At 35.2% G+C, this 15,107-nt stretch overlaps 3 protein-coding genes across 3 annotated transcripts; 2 read left to right on the top strand and 1 right to left on the bottom strand.

Moving 5' to 3' along the window:
- Positions 1-888: 888 nt before the first annotated feature.
- LOC102617418 (protein CURVATURE THYLAKOID 1C, chloroplastic) lies at positions 889-3,550 on the top strand. The gene is made up of 7 exons (XM_006465560.4): positions 889-1,109; positions 1,317-1,428; positions 2,178-2,272; positions 2,388-2,474; positions 2,863-2,925; positions 3,083-3,120; positions 3,294-3,550. Exons 2-7 carry the CDS (start codon positions 1,323-1,325, stop codon positions 3,346-3,348), a joined length of 444 nt encoding a protein of 147 aa, XP_006465623.2. The 5' UTR covers positions 889-1,109; positions 1,317-1,322; the 3' UTR covers positions 3,349-3,550.
- Positions 3,551-3,959: 409 nt separating this feature from the next.
- On the top strand, positions 3,960-6,737 carry LOC102617710 (pentatricopeptide repeat-containing protein At4g21065-like). The gene has a single exon (XM_006465561.4). The coding sequence runs from the start codon at positions 4,223-4,225 to the stop codon at positions 6,155-6,157; it is 1,935 nt and encodes a 644-aa protein (XP_006465624.2). The 5' UTR covers positions 3,960-4,222; the 3' UTR covers positions 6,158-6,737.
- A 128-nt stretch (positions 6,738-6,865) lies between these two features.
- LOC112495999 (protein tesmin/TSO1-like CXC 5) lies at positions 6,866-11,761 on the bottom strand. Its single transcript, XM_052431552.1, has 9 exons — positions 11,187-11,761; positions 10,979-11,086; positions 10,686-10,860; positions 9,342-9,854; positions 8,978-9,081; positions 8,789-8,886; positions 7,576-7,935; positions 7,276-7,422; positions 6,866-7,018 (listed from the first exon to the last, which is right to left on the bottom strand). Exons 1-8 carry the CDS (start codon positions 11,468-11,470, stop codon positions 7,379-7,381), a joined length of 1,686 nt encoding a protein of 561 aa, XP_052287512.1. The 5' UTR covers positions 11,471-11,761; the 3' UTR covers positions 6,866-7,018; positions 7,276-7,378.
- Between the last annotated feature and the right edge of the window lie 3,346 nt (positions 11,762-15,107).

The raw sequence follows: 15,107 nt of genomic DNA, 5'->3' as shown, positions 1-15,107 counted from the left end.
CTTCTCCAATTAATTGTGCTATAGCTTTACAATCCGCAATAATTAAATCAAATCCATTAGAGCTAGCAGATTGAGAAATTAAAACAGAATACACGTTTAAACAATCTATCTCAATAATAATTTTAGATAACTGCATATGCTTTATCCAACTAAGCGCTTCACGGACAACCAACGCTTCAGCCTCGCGAGGGTGAAAAGGACCAGGGAAATTCTGACACTTTGCTGCAATAAAACCACCTCCAGAGTCTCTAACCACCCCTCCAAAGCTGACTCTTCCCTGAGATGTCAATTGATGTCTTAAATCTCAATTATTAACGTGTCATATGTCTTAAATCTCAATTATTAATCAAACTGATTGAGAAAATGATGTCAATTGAAGTTAAAAACTAGCAGAATTAATTTAGGATTATTAACTCAGTAGTTTGTTAAATTTCTAAAACAAAGATATATATAACTCAGTGGTTACAATAGCACTAATTTTTAATTTATTATCTACCACTAATTACAGTCTTGTTAAATAACAACAAAATCATATCGAATCCAATTTGTTTTTAAAAGCTCTTTTAGATAATCTGATTAAACAAGATAGTAAGAATGTAAAGATTAAGAAATCATCTCCTGAGACCTCGGATGACTTTGGTAGCAGTGCAGTGCAGTACCTCACTTCGGCCTAATGGGCCAAATCAATAGCTGGCCTAATTATTCAAACTGGGCCTAATCAACAGCTGCGAAAGCCCATAATTAAGATAAAAAAATTTTGAGTCCAATCAGAAGGCACCTTTAAAGTGAATTTTAAATATTCTAGTATTAAAATATTTAATCCGTCTATCAACTCTGTTATAAGAGATTGACTAGAAACCCTTCTCATGAAGTTGAGCAAGTGGAAAATGTTGAAATATGTTAATTATTAAATAGACTGTAATATAATATTTCATTAAAAAAGAAGAATTAAAGAAGAAATGAGTGCCATAATTAATTAGCTCAGTGCTGATTTTTCATATTCTCGTTGACACATCCAACACAAAAGCCCAATAAGCTATAAACGATTTTTGTGGTGCATAAAAAACACACACACACTCTTCTCTTCCTCTCCCCTCCACAACTACAAGGTGAGTAAAACCCAGTTCTGTCTCTTCAAAATTATCATTGTTATTATTATTAATTTTATTTTTCTTTGATGGTATCATTTGAATATTTGATACCTCCTTGAGCTTGGAAATAATAACCCATTACCGAAAATTTGACTTTTTTAATTTATTATTTCAAATTTGTTTTCTGTCATATTTTTTTGGTGTAATTTGTTGTTCTCTTTTCAGGTACTCATGGCTTCCATAACTGCATGCTTGCCTTCACCTTTGTTGGTTCAAGGAAGACAAAAGCTATCCCTATTCATAACTCTTCCAAAGCTCCCACTTTCTCCTCTTAATGGTAAACTTAATTAATCTAGTCTTTTGTCAATTTGTTTGATCTTTCTGTAATGTGTGTATGTTAAAACTTGAAAGTGATACTAATATGCTAATACTTGTAAGGAAATGGATCTTGGTACAGTTGAAATTTAAGGTTAATTAACAGTTGGTAAGGATTTTAAGCTTCAAGCGGAAACTTGTTCACAAGCAAGTCTGGATAAAGCATTGAGGTTCTTAATTTCAAATTGAGGGTTACGTTCAGTATTTTTTTTCCTTTAAAAAGCATGATAATGGGAATTTGGGTGATTATTTATAGGTTTAATGGTGACAATTTGGTTTGATTGTGCTGGGACTAAAAGCTAGTTTGAAACTGGTTACCTATAGGTTTAATGGTGACAATCCGGTTTGATTGTGCTGGGACTATAAGTTAGTTTGAAACTTCTTTATGTTTGAAAAGTCAATATAAAGCCAGACAGAACTGCAATCAAGTATTTTTCAATGTAAAATCTGCAAATAGATTCTCTTGGAACTTGGTTGATGGTTCTCTCTTCCAAATTTAGGCATCAATAGGTATTGAAGATAGGTATTGAAGATAGACAATTCAAAGGTGGGAATTAATTTCTGAGAGTGTAATGCTACGCTTGCAAACCCTGTCCTTGCTTTTGCCAATGTTGTAGCAAGATCATTTATTTTATAGGTTCAATTCGGTGTTCCATTCTATGCTTTGGCTGATTTCTTTTCATTGTCGGTTCATATTTTATCATATCACAGAGAAGCAAAACTGTCTTGCAATTGTTGCGAAGGCCTCTGGGGAAAGTTCCGAGTCTTCAACCTCTCTTACTGTTTTTAAGTCTGTTCAAAATGTTGTGAGTACCTCTCTAAGACTGTTATATCACCTTTGTGATCAAGTGAAGTTTGCTTTTGTTCGGATAGAGATCACATTTTTTCCTCCCTGAATGGGTTTTGATTTGCTTGAAATAGTGGGATAGCTCCGAAGATCGGCTAGGTCTTATTGGATTGGGATTTGCAGGTATAGTGGCTCTATGGGCGTCGGTAAATCTGATTACTGTAAGTGCTACTTCTTATGTTTGACTAATATGCATAATTCTTACTCACTATTGTTATGGAAAAGTGAATATGTTAGTGACGGAGTCAAAATTTTTTTGAAGTAATATCCATTTGACCAGACTTGAACTGAACAAGCCACTAAAAGTATGCCCATTTCTTTTCTCATGTAACAATTTATTAGTTATCAGATTAAAATCTTATTTCATTTGGTCAACAACATTTTATAGATCATTCAACTATCTGATTGGACCATTTTCACTGGTTAAATTTTTTTCGGGTGGATGTCTTTCAACTTAGTTTTGCTACACATATTCACATGATTGTGGTCATTTGCTTTCAGCCTAACAAACAGTAGATTGACAGTTTTTATCCTTGTTGATATGAACAGGCTATTGACAAGCTGCCAATTATCCCAAATGCACTAGAACTGATCGGGATATTGTTTTCTACAGTAAGTGTTATTGAAATAATTATATGGCATGGTTGTTGTGAATGGGAGAAGAAAATAAAAGAAAGCTTTTGAAGCATTAATTACCTTTTGTTGATGTTAATATGTACACGGTTCTCATCTTTGACATTTATATTAACTCATTCTCTCTTCTTTCCAGTGGTTTGTATATCGTTATCTCTTGTTCAAACCTGATAGGTGAGTAAATTTTGCCGCAACTGCTTTGGTTTGATTTCCAAAGAAACTGAGGCCCTTTGGTGCAAGATGTTTATATAGCCAAAACAACAATTTGCATTTAAAAGGTTGGATAATTTGCACGGCTTTTTCTTCAGTTTTTGTTGCCTGACTCTGATTTTCTGCTTTGCTTACAGGGAAGAGCTATTCCAAATCATCAACAAGTCAGTGTCGGATATCTTGGGCCAGTGAATTGCTTAGTAAATATAATAGTCTCGTGTAATTGAATATTTAATATGAATTTCAGATTTCTTTTTCCCCTCCTTTCGGTCTGGATCCTATATCTGTACTACTTTGGCAATTAAAGCATGGCGTGCATGTGCCATTTGATAGTCCAAGCTTTCTGTAACATCAAAGATAAAGCAATTCTATGGGCTCTTTTTCCACTTTGGTAGATAAGGACTTCAACTATAATGTAGCATGTTGTCAATCTTTGATTTTCCCCCCCAATCTTCTGTTGATGTTAAAGATTTTAATATTATAAGTAATGGCCTGATTTTTTTTTTTTGGGGAAACATTATTACCCTTATTATTGACTTTTTATTTAATAAATATTGATTATATTCCAGTATTTATTTTATAAACAATAATATTCTTACATTTGAAGAGTACTTCTGTAATTCCAAAAAGAATTAAAAAAATTTAAGTTATATTTGACAAAAAAATATGTTTCATATGCTTTAAATTTGTTAAAATTTTAAGTTATGTTAGATCCAACAGTGTTGAAAGTAACAAACAGGGCATTATATATAATTCTTCAAATACAGAGACTTGACGGATAATTAAACTAAAGTCTAGGGATTAAAGAATTTACCCAAATTTTGTGGTGGTAACCTCACCTGCTCCCATAGGTTGAGCGAAACCCACCAACGAGATTTTCCCGCCAATAGCTGTTGCTTTGCTCCAATACTCTGTATCATTAGAAAGTTCTGTTTACTTGTTCCTTTAAAATCTCATTCGGCTCACCATCTCCCATCTTCTTCAAATCTTCATTTTTCCTTTCTTTTCTTTTCTTTTTCTTTTTTTCTTTTTTTCTTTTTTTTTTGGGGATAAAACAAAGACCAATATGGTAATAATTCATGTTAAAACAAAGCCAAAAAGATCCAATCTCTTTCACTCCTCATTCACTTCTCTTCTCAATTACCAGAAAAACAAAAACCCATTTCTCAGTCACTACAATTATCACTCACAAGCCATTCAACAAAACCCAAACACAGATCCCCGAACTACCCTTCTTTCTTCTTCGAAAGAATCCAACATACCAACCCATCAAATACAATCTTACTATGTCTCTCTTTTACAATCTTGCATTGCCCAGAAAGCCGTAAGCCCCGGCAAGCAAATCCATGCCCTTATTTCCCAAATGGGTTTTGGATTTCACCCTGTTTTAGCTACAAAACTAGTACATCTTTACAGTGCTTGTGACTGTTTACACAATGCGCATCAACTGTTTGATAGAATTCCTCAGAGAAATTTGTTTCTTTGGAATGTGTTAATCCGTGGGTACGCATGGAATGGGCCTTATGAGGTTGCGATTGAATTGTATTATAGATTACTTGAGTTTGGTCTAGTGCCTGATAATTTTACGTTCCCATTTGCGTTAAAAGCGTGCTCAGCGCTTTCTGCTATTGAAGAGGGGAGGAGGATTCATGAAGATGTGATAAGGAATAAATGGGAGACCGATGTGTTTGTTGGTGCTGCACTTATTGACATGTATGCAAAGTGTAGTTGTGTAGTAAATGCTAGACAAGTATTTGATAAGATATTGGAAAGGGATGTAGTCGTTTGGAACTCTATGATCGCAGCTTATGGACAAAATGGGCAAGCGGATGAGTCCATAGAGTTGTGTAGAGAGATGATTTTGACGGGTTTAAAGCCAAGTGAGGCAACACTTGTGACCGTGATATCAGCTTCTGCTGATATTGCAGCTCTTCCTCAAGGGAGGGAGCTTCATGGATTTAGTTGGAGACACAGGTTTGAGTTGAATGTTAAGGTTAAAACTGCATTAGTTGATATGTATGCCAAGTGTGGTTTGGTTAAGGTTGCTAGGAATTTGTTTGAACAGCTTAGGGAGAAGAGGGTTGTGTCTTGGAATGCGATGATTACTGGATATGCAATGCATGGTCATTCTACTAAGGCGCTGGACCTTTTTGAGAAGATGAAGGATGAGGTTCAGCCAGATCACATAACATTTGTTGGTGTTCTGTCAGCATGTAGTCGTGGGGGTTTGTTCGATGAGGGGAGGATGTTTTTTGAATCTATGGTGAGGGATTACCATATTGATCCTTCTGTCCAACATTATACGTGCATGGTTGATCTCCTTGGCCACTCTGGTCGATTGGATGAGGCTTGTGATCTTATAATGCAAATGAGAGTGAAGCCAGATCCTGGTGTGTGGGGTGCATTGTTGAATTCATGCAAACTCCATGGACATGTGAAGTTGGCGGAACTAGCATTGGAGAAACTGATTGAGCTCGAACCACATGATGCAGGAAATTATGTTATTTTATCAAACATCTATGCTCGGGCAGCAAATTGGGAAGGAGTTGCAAAGTTGAGAAAGTTAATGATTGACAGGGGAATTAAGAAAAGCATTGCTTGTAGTTGGATTGAAGTTAAAAACAAGGCTCATGCATTTCTTTCTGGAGATGCTTCGCATCCTAATTGTGACGAGATATATGCAAAATTAAAGTGGTTAGAAGGACGAATGAAAGAAGCTGGCTATGTCCCAGGTACTGAATCAGTTTTCCATGATGTGGAGAATGATGAGAAAGCAAATATGATTTGCTGTCACAGCGAAAGGCTGGCAATTGCATTTGGGCTTATAAACACACCAGATGGAACCAGGCTTTTGATAACCAAGAACCTCAAGATTTGTGATGACTGTCATATTGCAATCAAGTTTATCTCAAAAATAACAGAGAGGGAAATAACTGTCAGAGATGTCAATCGCTACCATCATTTTAAGGATGGGATATGTTCTTGTGGTGATTATTGGTGAGTGGAACAAAGAGAAGCCTTGTAGACAATTAAAAGTTCCGGATTTGTTAGGTGACCTGTGCAGTTCACAGTTTGGTTAGTGATGCGGAAATTTGTTGATTCACTCAGTTCAAAGTTTGGGATTGCAAAGAACTGAAAGAGTGAAATCTGCTCAGCAACAAATGCAGATCTGAAGAAAAAAAAATTGGTTAATCTACTGCAAGTGTGTATGTTTTCGGAAAATTTGTGATGCATTATACTCAGCAAGTTGACTCTGACTGTAGGAAGGCATTCTCGGGCTTGGTGAGTGTATTTATGGCTCTTGCCTCCTGTATGCAGAAATTATGAGAAAAGAACTAAGACACTCCGTCACAGGAATAAGACTATTTAAGTGGAGAAGGGAATCACTAATAATTGTAGGTAGCGGAAGTGAATGTAAAACAAACATAAGCATCTGAAAAATAGCCAGAAAATGCAACAATTTCACTTTCTTTTCGAGTTTTTATTCCACTATGGGGAGTGCATGTTTATTCAATGTATGAAGTATTGACTCATCATCATCAAGATGAAATTAATGAAAGTTCAAAGTGCCACATTGTTTCTCTTCTTGCATACTCAGTCATTTTTTAAGCATCATCTATCATTAAAAAAATGTCTTACTAGAAGATTAAAATAATAGAAAATATTGAGCTTTAAATGCCGTAATATGCTTGACAGATGTTAATAGATATGTGCGGATTTACAAGAAAAGCATTTTTTTTAACTATCTTGCTAGTTTCATCTAATAGATTGCAAGCACTCTCCATCTTTTGGACTATTCCATTTCCTTTATCTGTTCAACATTAGGGGCATGGGTCTTTACAAGGTTCGCAATGATGTGATTCTGAAAATAGACAGTAGATGTAAAAACAAGTAAAAAGAATACTACTTTAAAGCAGAAGAAAATAAGATCACTAGTGTAGGTGGATGGAGTATATTGCCTTTTGAGGGTCATCATAGTCAGTCACATTTTTAGTTCAATTCATCAAGAGTAAGAACATGAATTGAGGTAATGAGTATGCAAAACAGGATGCGAATGTACAGGAATTCTGCAAACTCAAACTATTATGTGCCGGAACTTATTTCATGGAAAGGAGATACCTCTTTGTCTGAATGATGAGCTTTGAAAATAGTATTGCAGCTGCTTCCAGTCACTCATGTTGCAGTACCATCTTTTACAATTGAGTAGTCAACATGTTGGCATTTACCTGTCCACAGAGTTGTAGCTAAAGAAATAGCAATTCTTTCCTACAGGATGAAAGAAGAGAACGAACAACAAAATAATCATAGCATTGATAAACCTTCTCTGGGGCATAGATTTATATCTTTTAGATGCTTTTTATGTGCTCACACGATCTAATAGTAGTTATTAAGTAAGTATGATGAGGCACAGAATCTTACCTTTCAGGTTTCCAAGTATGATCTTTTTTAGACAATCACTGAAAATTGTCAAGACAAGCCTTTCCTGCTCGACATGGACATCTCCATTGCAGCCATGGATTGGAATCCAGTCTGATTTAGAAGTTCCCGATAATTCATCTGTTTCACTATATAGTCGAATTGTTTCAGGAGACGAACTCCTGCCTTCTTTTAGATCAATGCCTTCGGATATGAAATCATCTTTATTCCCACTCAAATGATCATCAGATGTCTCTTTCTGAACATTAGATCCTTTCTGGAAGTTTTCCACATCCTGGACCTCAGTAATATCTGCAGTCAGGTTTCCTCTGACAGCTTGAATATATGATGTGTCATTTTTGCCTGAAAGTTGGGAAGGCAGACTTCAGATGAAAATTTTCGTTTTGCCTAACTAAAAGCTATTACTTGAAAAGAACTTGAGACGCGAAACAGGTCGAAAGATAGGAAGTTTTGAAATTCTAGAATCACTGATTATGAGAGTTATTTAACTTGGCTTTGGCATGCATATCAAGTTAAGGTGAAATTGAGGAACTCATTTTGTTGAAAACAGTCATCCCTACCAAAAAAGAATCAAACAGTGAAAAGAGAACAGAAATTTGTAGATGAGGAGTGGAATCTAGTCCTCCATTTACCAACAGAAGTCTTGGAAAAAGTAACAACCAGTAAGTAACTGAATATGGTGTGCCACAAGAAAAATCCTGAGAATACATTTGTAGTAGTTACTGATAAGAAAGCTAAAAGTAAGAAGCTATCAAGTACTTCACTTCTTTGTATGCATGTTCATGGTTTCATGCGAAAAATTATAAGAAAACTTGATTTAGAATGCACTGTTTTATCATAGTTCTTGTTGTCTTCATCTAAATGATTGTCATCATCTTCACTCGACGCTTTTTTTCCTTTTTTCAGGATTTGCGTATAGATCTCTCAGCTTACCTATAACTTATAACTTCAGATATATTATCTTTTTCTAGTTTTTATAATCAAATTTCTGCTCCATTTCCATCTATATTCTTTCATTCATCTTCTTGAGCTATATTCATCCATGTGCAAGGAACTAACTTAATCACAAGCTAGAACTGTTATAAGATGCTTGTATTAATTAGTTCTTAACATGAGAGAGGCATGCTTAAACTGATAGCAGATTTTGATTATAGTAAGAAAAGTGTATTAACCTCTTTTATCTGTATATATATACCTAAAACTATTCTGGTAGCCTCTGATACTAGCACCAACGTTGAGCAAAGCTCTGCCACATCTCGCGCTTGAATGATGTCTGTAAATGACGGCTTTGAGCTGAAAGGATCAGCAATACTAATTAGTGAAATGAAGAAACGACATTTTTAAAAAATGAAGTGATATAAGAATCGTTATGAAATATAAGTACCTGAAATGAAACTCTGAAGAGCCTAGTGTAGCAGAACTATCAATGGGGTCTATAGGATCAACAGACCACGCAGACAAGGAACTGGAAACACTAAAAGGATTCACCTGCTAATCATAGGTAAAGAGGACGGTACTATAAACCAAGGAGAAGATGGATGAGTGAAGGCATAAACCATTAGTATCAAGACTTTGTAGCGAAATGAACAGGATGTAAAGCACTATAAGCATGTGACCATATTTAAGGACAGAAAGTTAAATGCTAATATTCTTTTATAACTTAACTAATGGAATAAAAATCAAAGGTAAGATCTTATCAACCAAATAAAATGGAGAGTATTTGAAACAGGATGCAAAGAATTGCAAACCTTTTGATGGTTTGAAAGCCTTTGAATTGAAAGATCCTCATAATTTGAATCCAGAATTTTCTGAAGTTTTCGCTTCCTGGATGCCTGTAAGATGCTAGGGCCTGACAACCCAACAGCAGCAGATATGGCAGCATTCGCCTGCTTGATGCACATTTTTCTGAAATAATTTTCATCATGCTTGTAGATGTTGGCCTCACCATGGTTCCCACTGGAAATGGCCTTCTGCTCCTCAGATCCTTCAAAATTCTTGCTGATGTTGGTATTACTATTGTCACCACCAGAAACAACAATGCTGTTCTCATATCCTTCAGAATTATTACAGATTTTGCTATTATTATAGGGGCGTCCGGAAAGAGTCTCATGTTCAACATAATCTTCAGAATTCTTGCAGTTCACACATTTGCAATTTTTTGAGCAGAACACTTTAGCATGGAAGCATTCACAATATTTCTTAAGGCACTTGGTTTTCTTGCAACGGCATCCCCAGTTGTGCTTTCCAACCTTTGGTGTGTCCTTTGTATCATTCAACACAAACCATTCCACATCCCAATACAAATCAGGAGATGCAGTGGAGAAAGATCAGTTAAGGTTTTCCTACTAAATGGAACTTTTATTTTTTAATATAGAGCAAATGCGATTTTAGAACTAAATGAATACAGCAAACATCCCAACATTTGATTCAGAAAAGAAAAATGCTCCAGAGGAGGAGAAAATGAAAACCTAAAATACATGTGCATCTCACGAGCTATTCATCCACACCCCTTCTATCTTGGCATTCCTCCTAAAAGTATTGACAAAGGGTAACTGCATAATGTAACATGCCATGAAATTACTGGAAGACTGCAAGACTTAGCCTACAAAACCTTTTTAACTCACCATCCCAAAGTTTCCCATCGACTAACAGCAGTAAAAGGATGCAAAAGCACAATGTTCTTCCACAAGACGGACATATGATGCAAATATCACTACGTCAAGAAGCATATTACACACATTACATATGGCCATGAAAGCTTGTTGAACTATCAATGATGCTCGAAGCAGATAGAATACAAGAACAAGTAAGTATGAACCACTAATTGCCCCACTTATGTTTGCAAACAGTACAACATTGATAGTTGTAGGCAAGTGTGTCACTAAGCATAATTGTCAGCATTAAGCAACGATACTATCAGCTACGAAAACATGGAAGTCCTTTCAATAGGAACCTAAATCAGTATTCAGCAAGTCCTGAAAGTGAATAAACTACCTGTATGATCTCATTCTTATAAATATGCCATATATATAGACGCATATGAATCCAGCAACTGACTCAACAGGTCTTGGAACAAAGATCCATTTACATACCACATCTTGAGCACCACTTCGACTGCTACCAATCTTTGGCCTGAAAGCATTCGGGTTTCGCTCTAGGATACTTTCCATAGCATCTTGCCTTAAATCCTCATTCTCAACATTGTTACCGCAGCAGTTGCAACCGCATCCATCACAGTATGCTCCAGCAGCAAAGCACTCACAGTACCTGATGACCATTTATGAATAAGCATTTTGCTAGTAATAACTAAATCTATCGAAAGCAAATGCAACGCAAACTCTATGCTAATTAGCAATTACAATACAGATTCTCATGATTCACTCACAATTTCAAGCATCGTGATTGCTTGCAACGACATTGTTTTTGAAGCTTAGGAGCACCATATTTTGTTTTCATGTTTGCTTGTTGATGTGATCTTGGGGGCTCCGCTTTCCTGCTTCAGATAAAACCAATTAATATATGATAATTAAAAAACATAAACACAAAAGTCAATTCTTTTCTTTTTTAAAGAAATGAAAACGAAAAAAGCTCACGATAGTGAAAATGGACTGCTAGAATGCATCGTCGTATAAGGCTTTGGAGGCGAAATTGGAAGCTGAGTTGAAGGCATTTTGGCGACAGGAGACAAGCCGAACTCAGTGAAGACTAGCTGCATTACGAGCCTTTCTGGTGAGAAACCTGACGACTTTGTTGCTTTATCAACTGATTTCATTAGTTTTGGCGGGAAAAGTGATCTATCTGTAACTGAATCGGTTGATTTTCCAACTAACTTCGACTGTTTTGGCGGGAAAAAATTGAGAGTAGCATGCGGTGCCATAGGTAGAGAGAGAGTGACTGTGTTCAAAAAAAAAAAATAGAAGAAGGTTTGCCTTCTGTTTGGCAGCTGAGAAAATGCAGAAGAAAAGAGAGAGAAAAATCGTCAGAATTTCTCTGTTTTTATAAGCAACGAAAGGAAACGCAACGAACTTTGCGTTCAGTGTATTGAGAATCAGGATTTGTTTTATTTTTCTCTCATTTTCTCAGCAACCAAACAGAATCTAAGAAACTTTCAGATTGAGAAAAGTTTAACTGCGGTAGGGGGAGAGTTTTCGGAGCGAAGGTTTGTTTGATCGGAAATTTTGAAATGTGATGACGTAAGTCGTAAAAGAATGGGTATTTATATGCACGTTTAATTTTGTAAAACAGATGGAGAGACACCCACTCAATTTTTTCTTTGAAATATTTAAGTCAGCTACCTCAAAGTTTATTAAACTAAGCTCGTGTAACCCGTAAATTCCTAGATTGTCTATTATTTACACATCATTTCTATATATAATCTTCTGACTTCTCATTAGGCTCTTTTTAAATTTAATTCAATACTGTAAAAATTATAAGGGTTACATGTAATAATTTTTATTTTTTTATAATATTAGTATATGTGGATAGAGCGACCTTTTGTAAAACTAAAATTAAAAAATCAAAAGACTGTTAACTAAACTAAAATAAAATCTAAGATAGTCCATTTGTTGCGAAATACATTTTTTTTTAACCCATGCTCTACTAAAAATAGAAAATAAAAGTACCATGAACTTTGATTTCTATTTTTAATCTTTGAGAAAACAATCGTTGTAAAATTGTACTTTAGACATGATAAGTTGTGTATATTTCAACGACATTATAACCAATATTTTAAATTTTAATTTGCATGCAGGACAAAGATGAAAATTCGTTTTAAATTTTATTGTCAAATATCATGACGTTCACTTTTATTATGAAAAAAGACATGACGGCCCCATACTTTTGTAAATCACAAGCGTAAATAGTATGCCCCGACTCATATTATGTACGACATGTCGCCTTCTGTTTGACGAGAAACAACAAGATGTGTCGACGGTAAGATGCCTTTATACTTTGCTTCCCAGCAACAACTCACCTAATGAGCTAAATTCCACATGATTTTAATCAAAGTAAGAGATCATTTGTTTTTTCACAAGATAATAAACCATTTCAATTATTCACATATCCTTACATGTTTGTTTTCTCCAAAATTGAATATAAGTTATTTGTATATTTGGGCAAAACTAAGGAAAAAATTAATTTAAAAATCATGCTTAAGTCTGAATCTATACTATATATATAGAATTGTATTAAGTATATAATTGATTCTCATAATTAGATTTTGAAAAATTATTTTTTTCCTCATTTTCAAATTTTGTTGTAGGATTAGATAATTTTACTGAAAGTGACTTTTAAAAATATTTACCTTTTAATTTTTCAAAATTAATTTTAAGGTTCTAAAAAATAATCACAAACAAGCCATTTATATAGTTAGTATTAATAATAAAATATTGGAAATTATAATGAAGGTTGTTTATGTTAGGAGGAAAAAATAATTATTGGAGATATGATGATTGATATTAAGATTAAAGCATATTTACATCGACATAAACTACATATACAAAGTGATGTGTCACGTAACGCTTTATTATTATAGATATGTAGCATAATTAACACTATTGATGCAAAAGTCTGATCATGTTACGGAGCGACTAGATGCCAACGATAACACTTAAATTTGTTTTAGTTGGATAACATTCTGAGTTGCAGCTGCTCACTTCAAGCAGACACTAGCGACCTTGCACATTTTGGCAAAATTACTTATGCTCACATAAAACAATTAAGGAAATGCCTAATATTTTTCCAACTTGAACCTTCCAATGCTCAAGTCAAATAAATGAACTTTTTGGAAAAACTTGTGCCGCAACTCATGCGGCTTGCTTATAACTACTTTTAGACAAAAAAAAAAAAAACCTTTAATGGAAATCTAGAATAAGAAAGCTTTGAAGAATTTTAGAGAAGTTAAGAGTGATAGAGTTTTGTGGTAGAAAGAGATAGATATACTTAGCTAGTTTTGAATTTTCAGGGACTTTTATAGAGGTCCAAGACTCTTATTACTAGATTGAGAGAATAGCCTTTAGTGGATCAGGGTCGTGTTTTGATTCCTCGAACTAGATCAGCCAGTTAACTCTTGATTGAGTCTCTAAGTTGACTTAGTTTAAGGTTCTCCTTGCAGGATCCTTGTGTGAGCACACTTACCAAATGCACCTGCTCGCTTCTTTATAACTCGAGAAAGTCAGCCACGTGCTCCATTCAAACATATCTTGAGGAGGCTTTCTCCTGCCCCCAATGTCGATGAGAGCACGATTTGTGCGAAGACATGTCCAATCGTGTTCCCTTTTTTATCTCTCAAACAAGCACTTCACATTTGATCAATTGAAGGGGAGTCACCCAAATACAATAATATTAAATATATTAGACTTTTCAAACAATATTATTGTATTTTATTTTAATTTTATAACTTAATAAAATTATTTTTTACTTTTTTTAATATATTACCATCAAAACACTATTGATATTTACAATAAAAAATCAGTCAAGACTTTCCTGAATAATCTTACTACAGTACAGTCTGAATGTCAGCCTTTACCTAAAGGTGGAAGGAGGTCTTTCCCTCACTATTAATAAAATTACTTTTTACTTTATGTTAACATATCTAATATCTAAATGCCCTCTCAATGGGGATAGAAATGGGGATCCGCCTGCGGTACCACAGTGGTACTGTGCCACATCCTTTGTCTTTTGTGGCTGTAGTGTTGTAAATTTTCATATAAACCCTTTTTACTCATTTTTATTTAAATTTTGATTCACAAATATTAAGCTAATATCCACTTCATTCATATGAACATTTTAGTTAGCACCTTATACTATTTATTATTTACAAATTCTTATTATATATTGCACTTATATCACAATACCCCATTTGTGAACCGAAATGCCCATGTCGAACCCACAAACCCGACCCGGATGCTATTTCCATTTCCAGCCACTTCATCGGCCAAGGTTGGTACTGATCGGAAGATCATGTGACGCCGATCATCTCCATGCCATCCTTGTCGTCAGAAAGCGTTCAGAAAGCTGTCGATTGAAGCCATGAAAAACTGCAGAATCACCGCTTCAATTCGTCGCGATTTCTCCTGTTTCCGGTGACGCCACCACTTGGGTTTTGTTTCCCATGATTCTCTCTGTATTTTTCGACCAATCACAGCCACCGGGGGAGTCGATTTGCCATTGATCGGCTATTGAAGGATTCACGGTTTTGGGAGTTCGATCCGGCGCCATCACCGCGCGTGGGACGTCACCACCGCCACCGTTGGACTCAGCTAGGCCAGAAGTGTCTAACTCAAGTTTCCCGTCACCGCCAGTTGAAATCCGGTCACCATTGGTTGGCATGGGCATTTCAGTAATGTTCACATGGATGCAGTTGAAATTAACTTAATATTTATAAAGTAAAGTTTAAATAAGAAAGAGTGAAAGGGGTTACATGAAAATTTGTCACAAAAGACAAAAAAGAAGTGGTACGGCAGGCTGAACCTAGAAATGGTTGGAATTCTTATTCGAAATGCACTTATTTCAAT

The sequence above is a fragment of the Citrus sinensis genome, chromosome 7, assembly GCF_022201045.2.
Source record: "Citrus sinensis cultivar Valencia sweet orange chromosome 7, DVS_A1.0, whole genome shotgun sequence".
Lineage (NCBI taxonomy): Eukaryota > Viridiplantae > Streptophyta > Magnoliopsida > Sapindales > Rutaceae > Citrus > Citrus sinensis.
The sequence above is the reverse complement of the archived record's forward strand: the minus strand, read 5'-3'. Positions and strand labels throughout refer to the sequence as shown.

Coding starts and splice junctions, on each gene's coding strand:
- LOC102617710 (XM_006465561.4), top strand. CDS start 4,223: ATGGTAATAATTCATGTTAAAACAAAGCCAAAAAGATCCAATCTCTTT.
- LOC112495999 (XM_052431552.1), bottom strand. CDS start 11,470: ATGGCACCGCATGCTACTCTCAATTTTTTCCCGCCAAAACAGTCGAAG. Junction 11,087..11,186: donor AGCAGTCCATTTTCACTATC/GTGAGCTTTTTT, acceptor TATCTGAAGCAG/GAAAGCGGAGCCCCCAAGAT. Junction 7,423..7,575: donor CATACTTGGAAACCTGAAAG/GTAAGATTCTGT, acceptor TTCATCCTGTAG/GAAAGAATTGCTATTTCTTT.
- LOC102617418 (XM_006465560.4), top strand. CDS start 1,323: ATGGCTTCCATAACTGCATGCTTGCCTTCACCTTTGTTGGTTCAAGGA. Junction 2,475..2,862: donor CGTCGGTAAATCTGATTACT/GTAAGTGCTACT, acceptor TGATATGAACAG/GCTATTGACAAGCTGCCAAT. Junction 2,926..3,082: donor TCGGGATATTGTTTTCTACA/GTAAGTGTTATT, acceptor TCTTCTTTCCAG/TGGTTTGTATATCGTTATCT.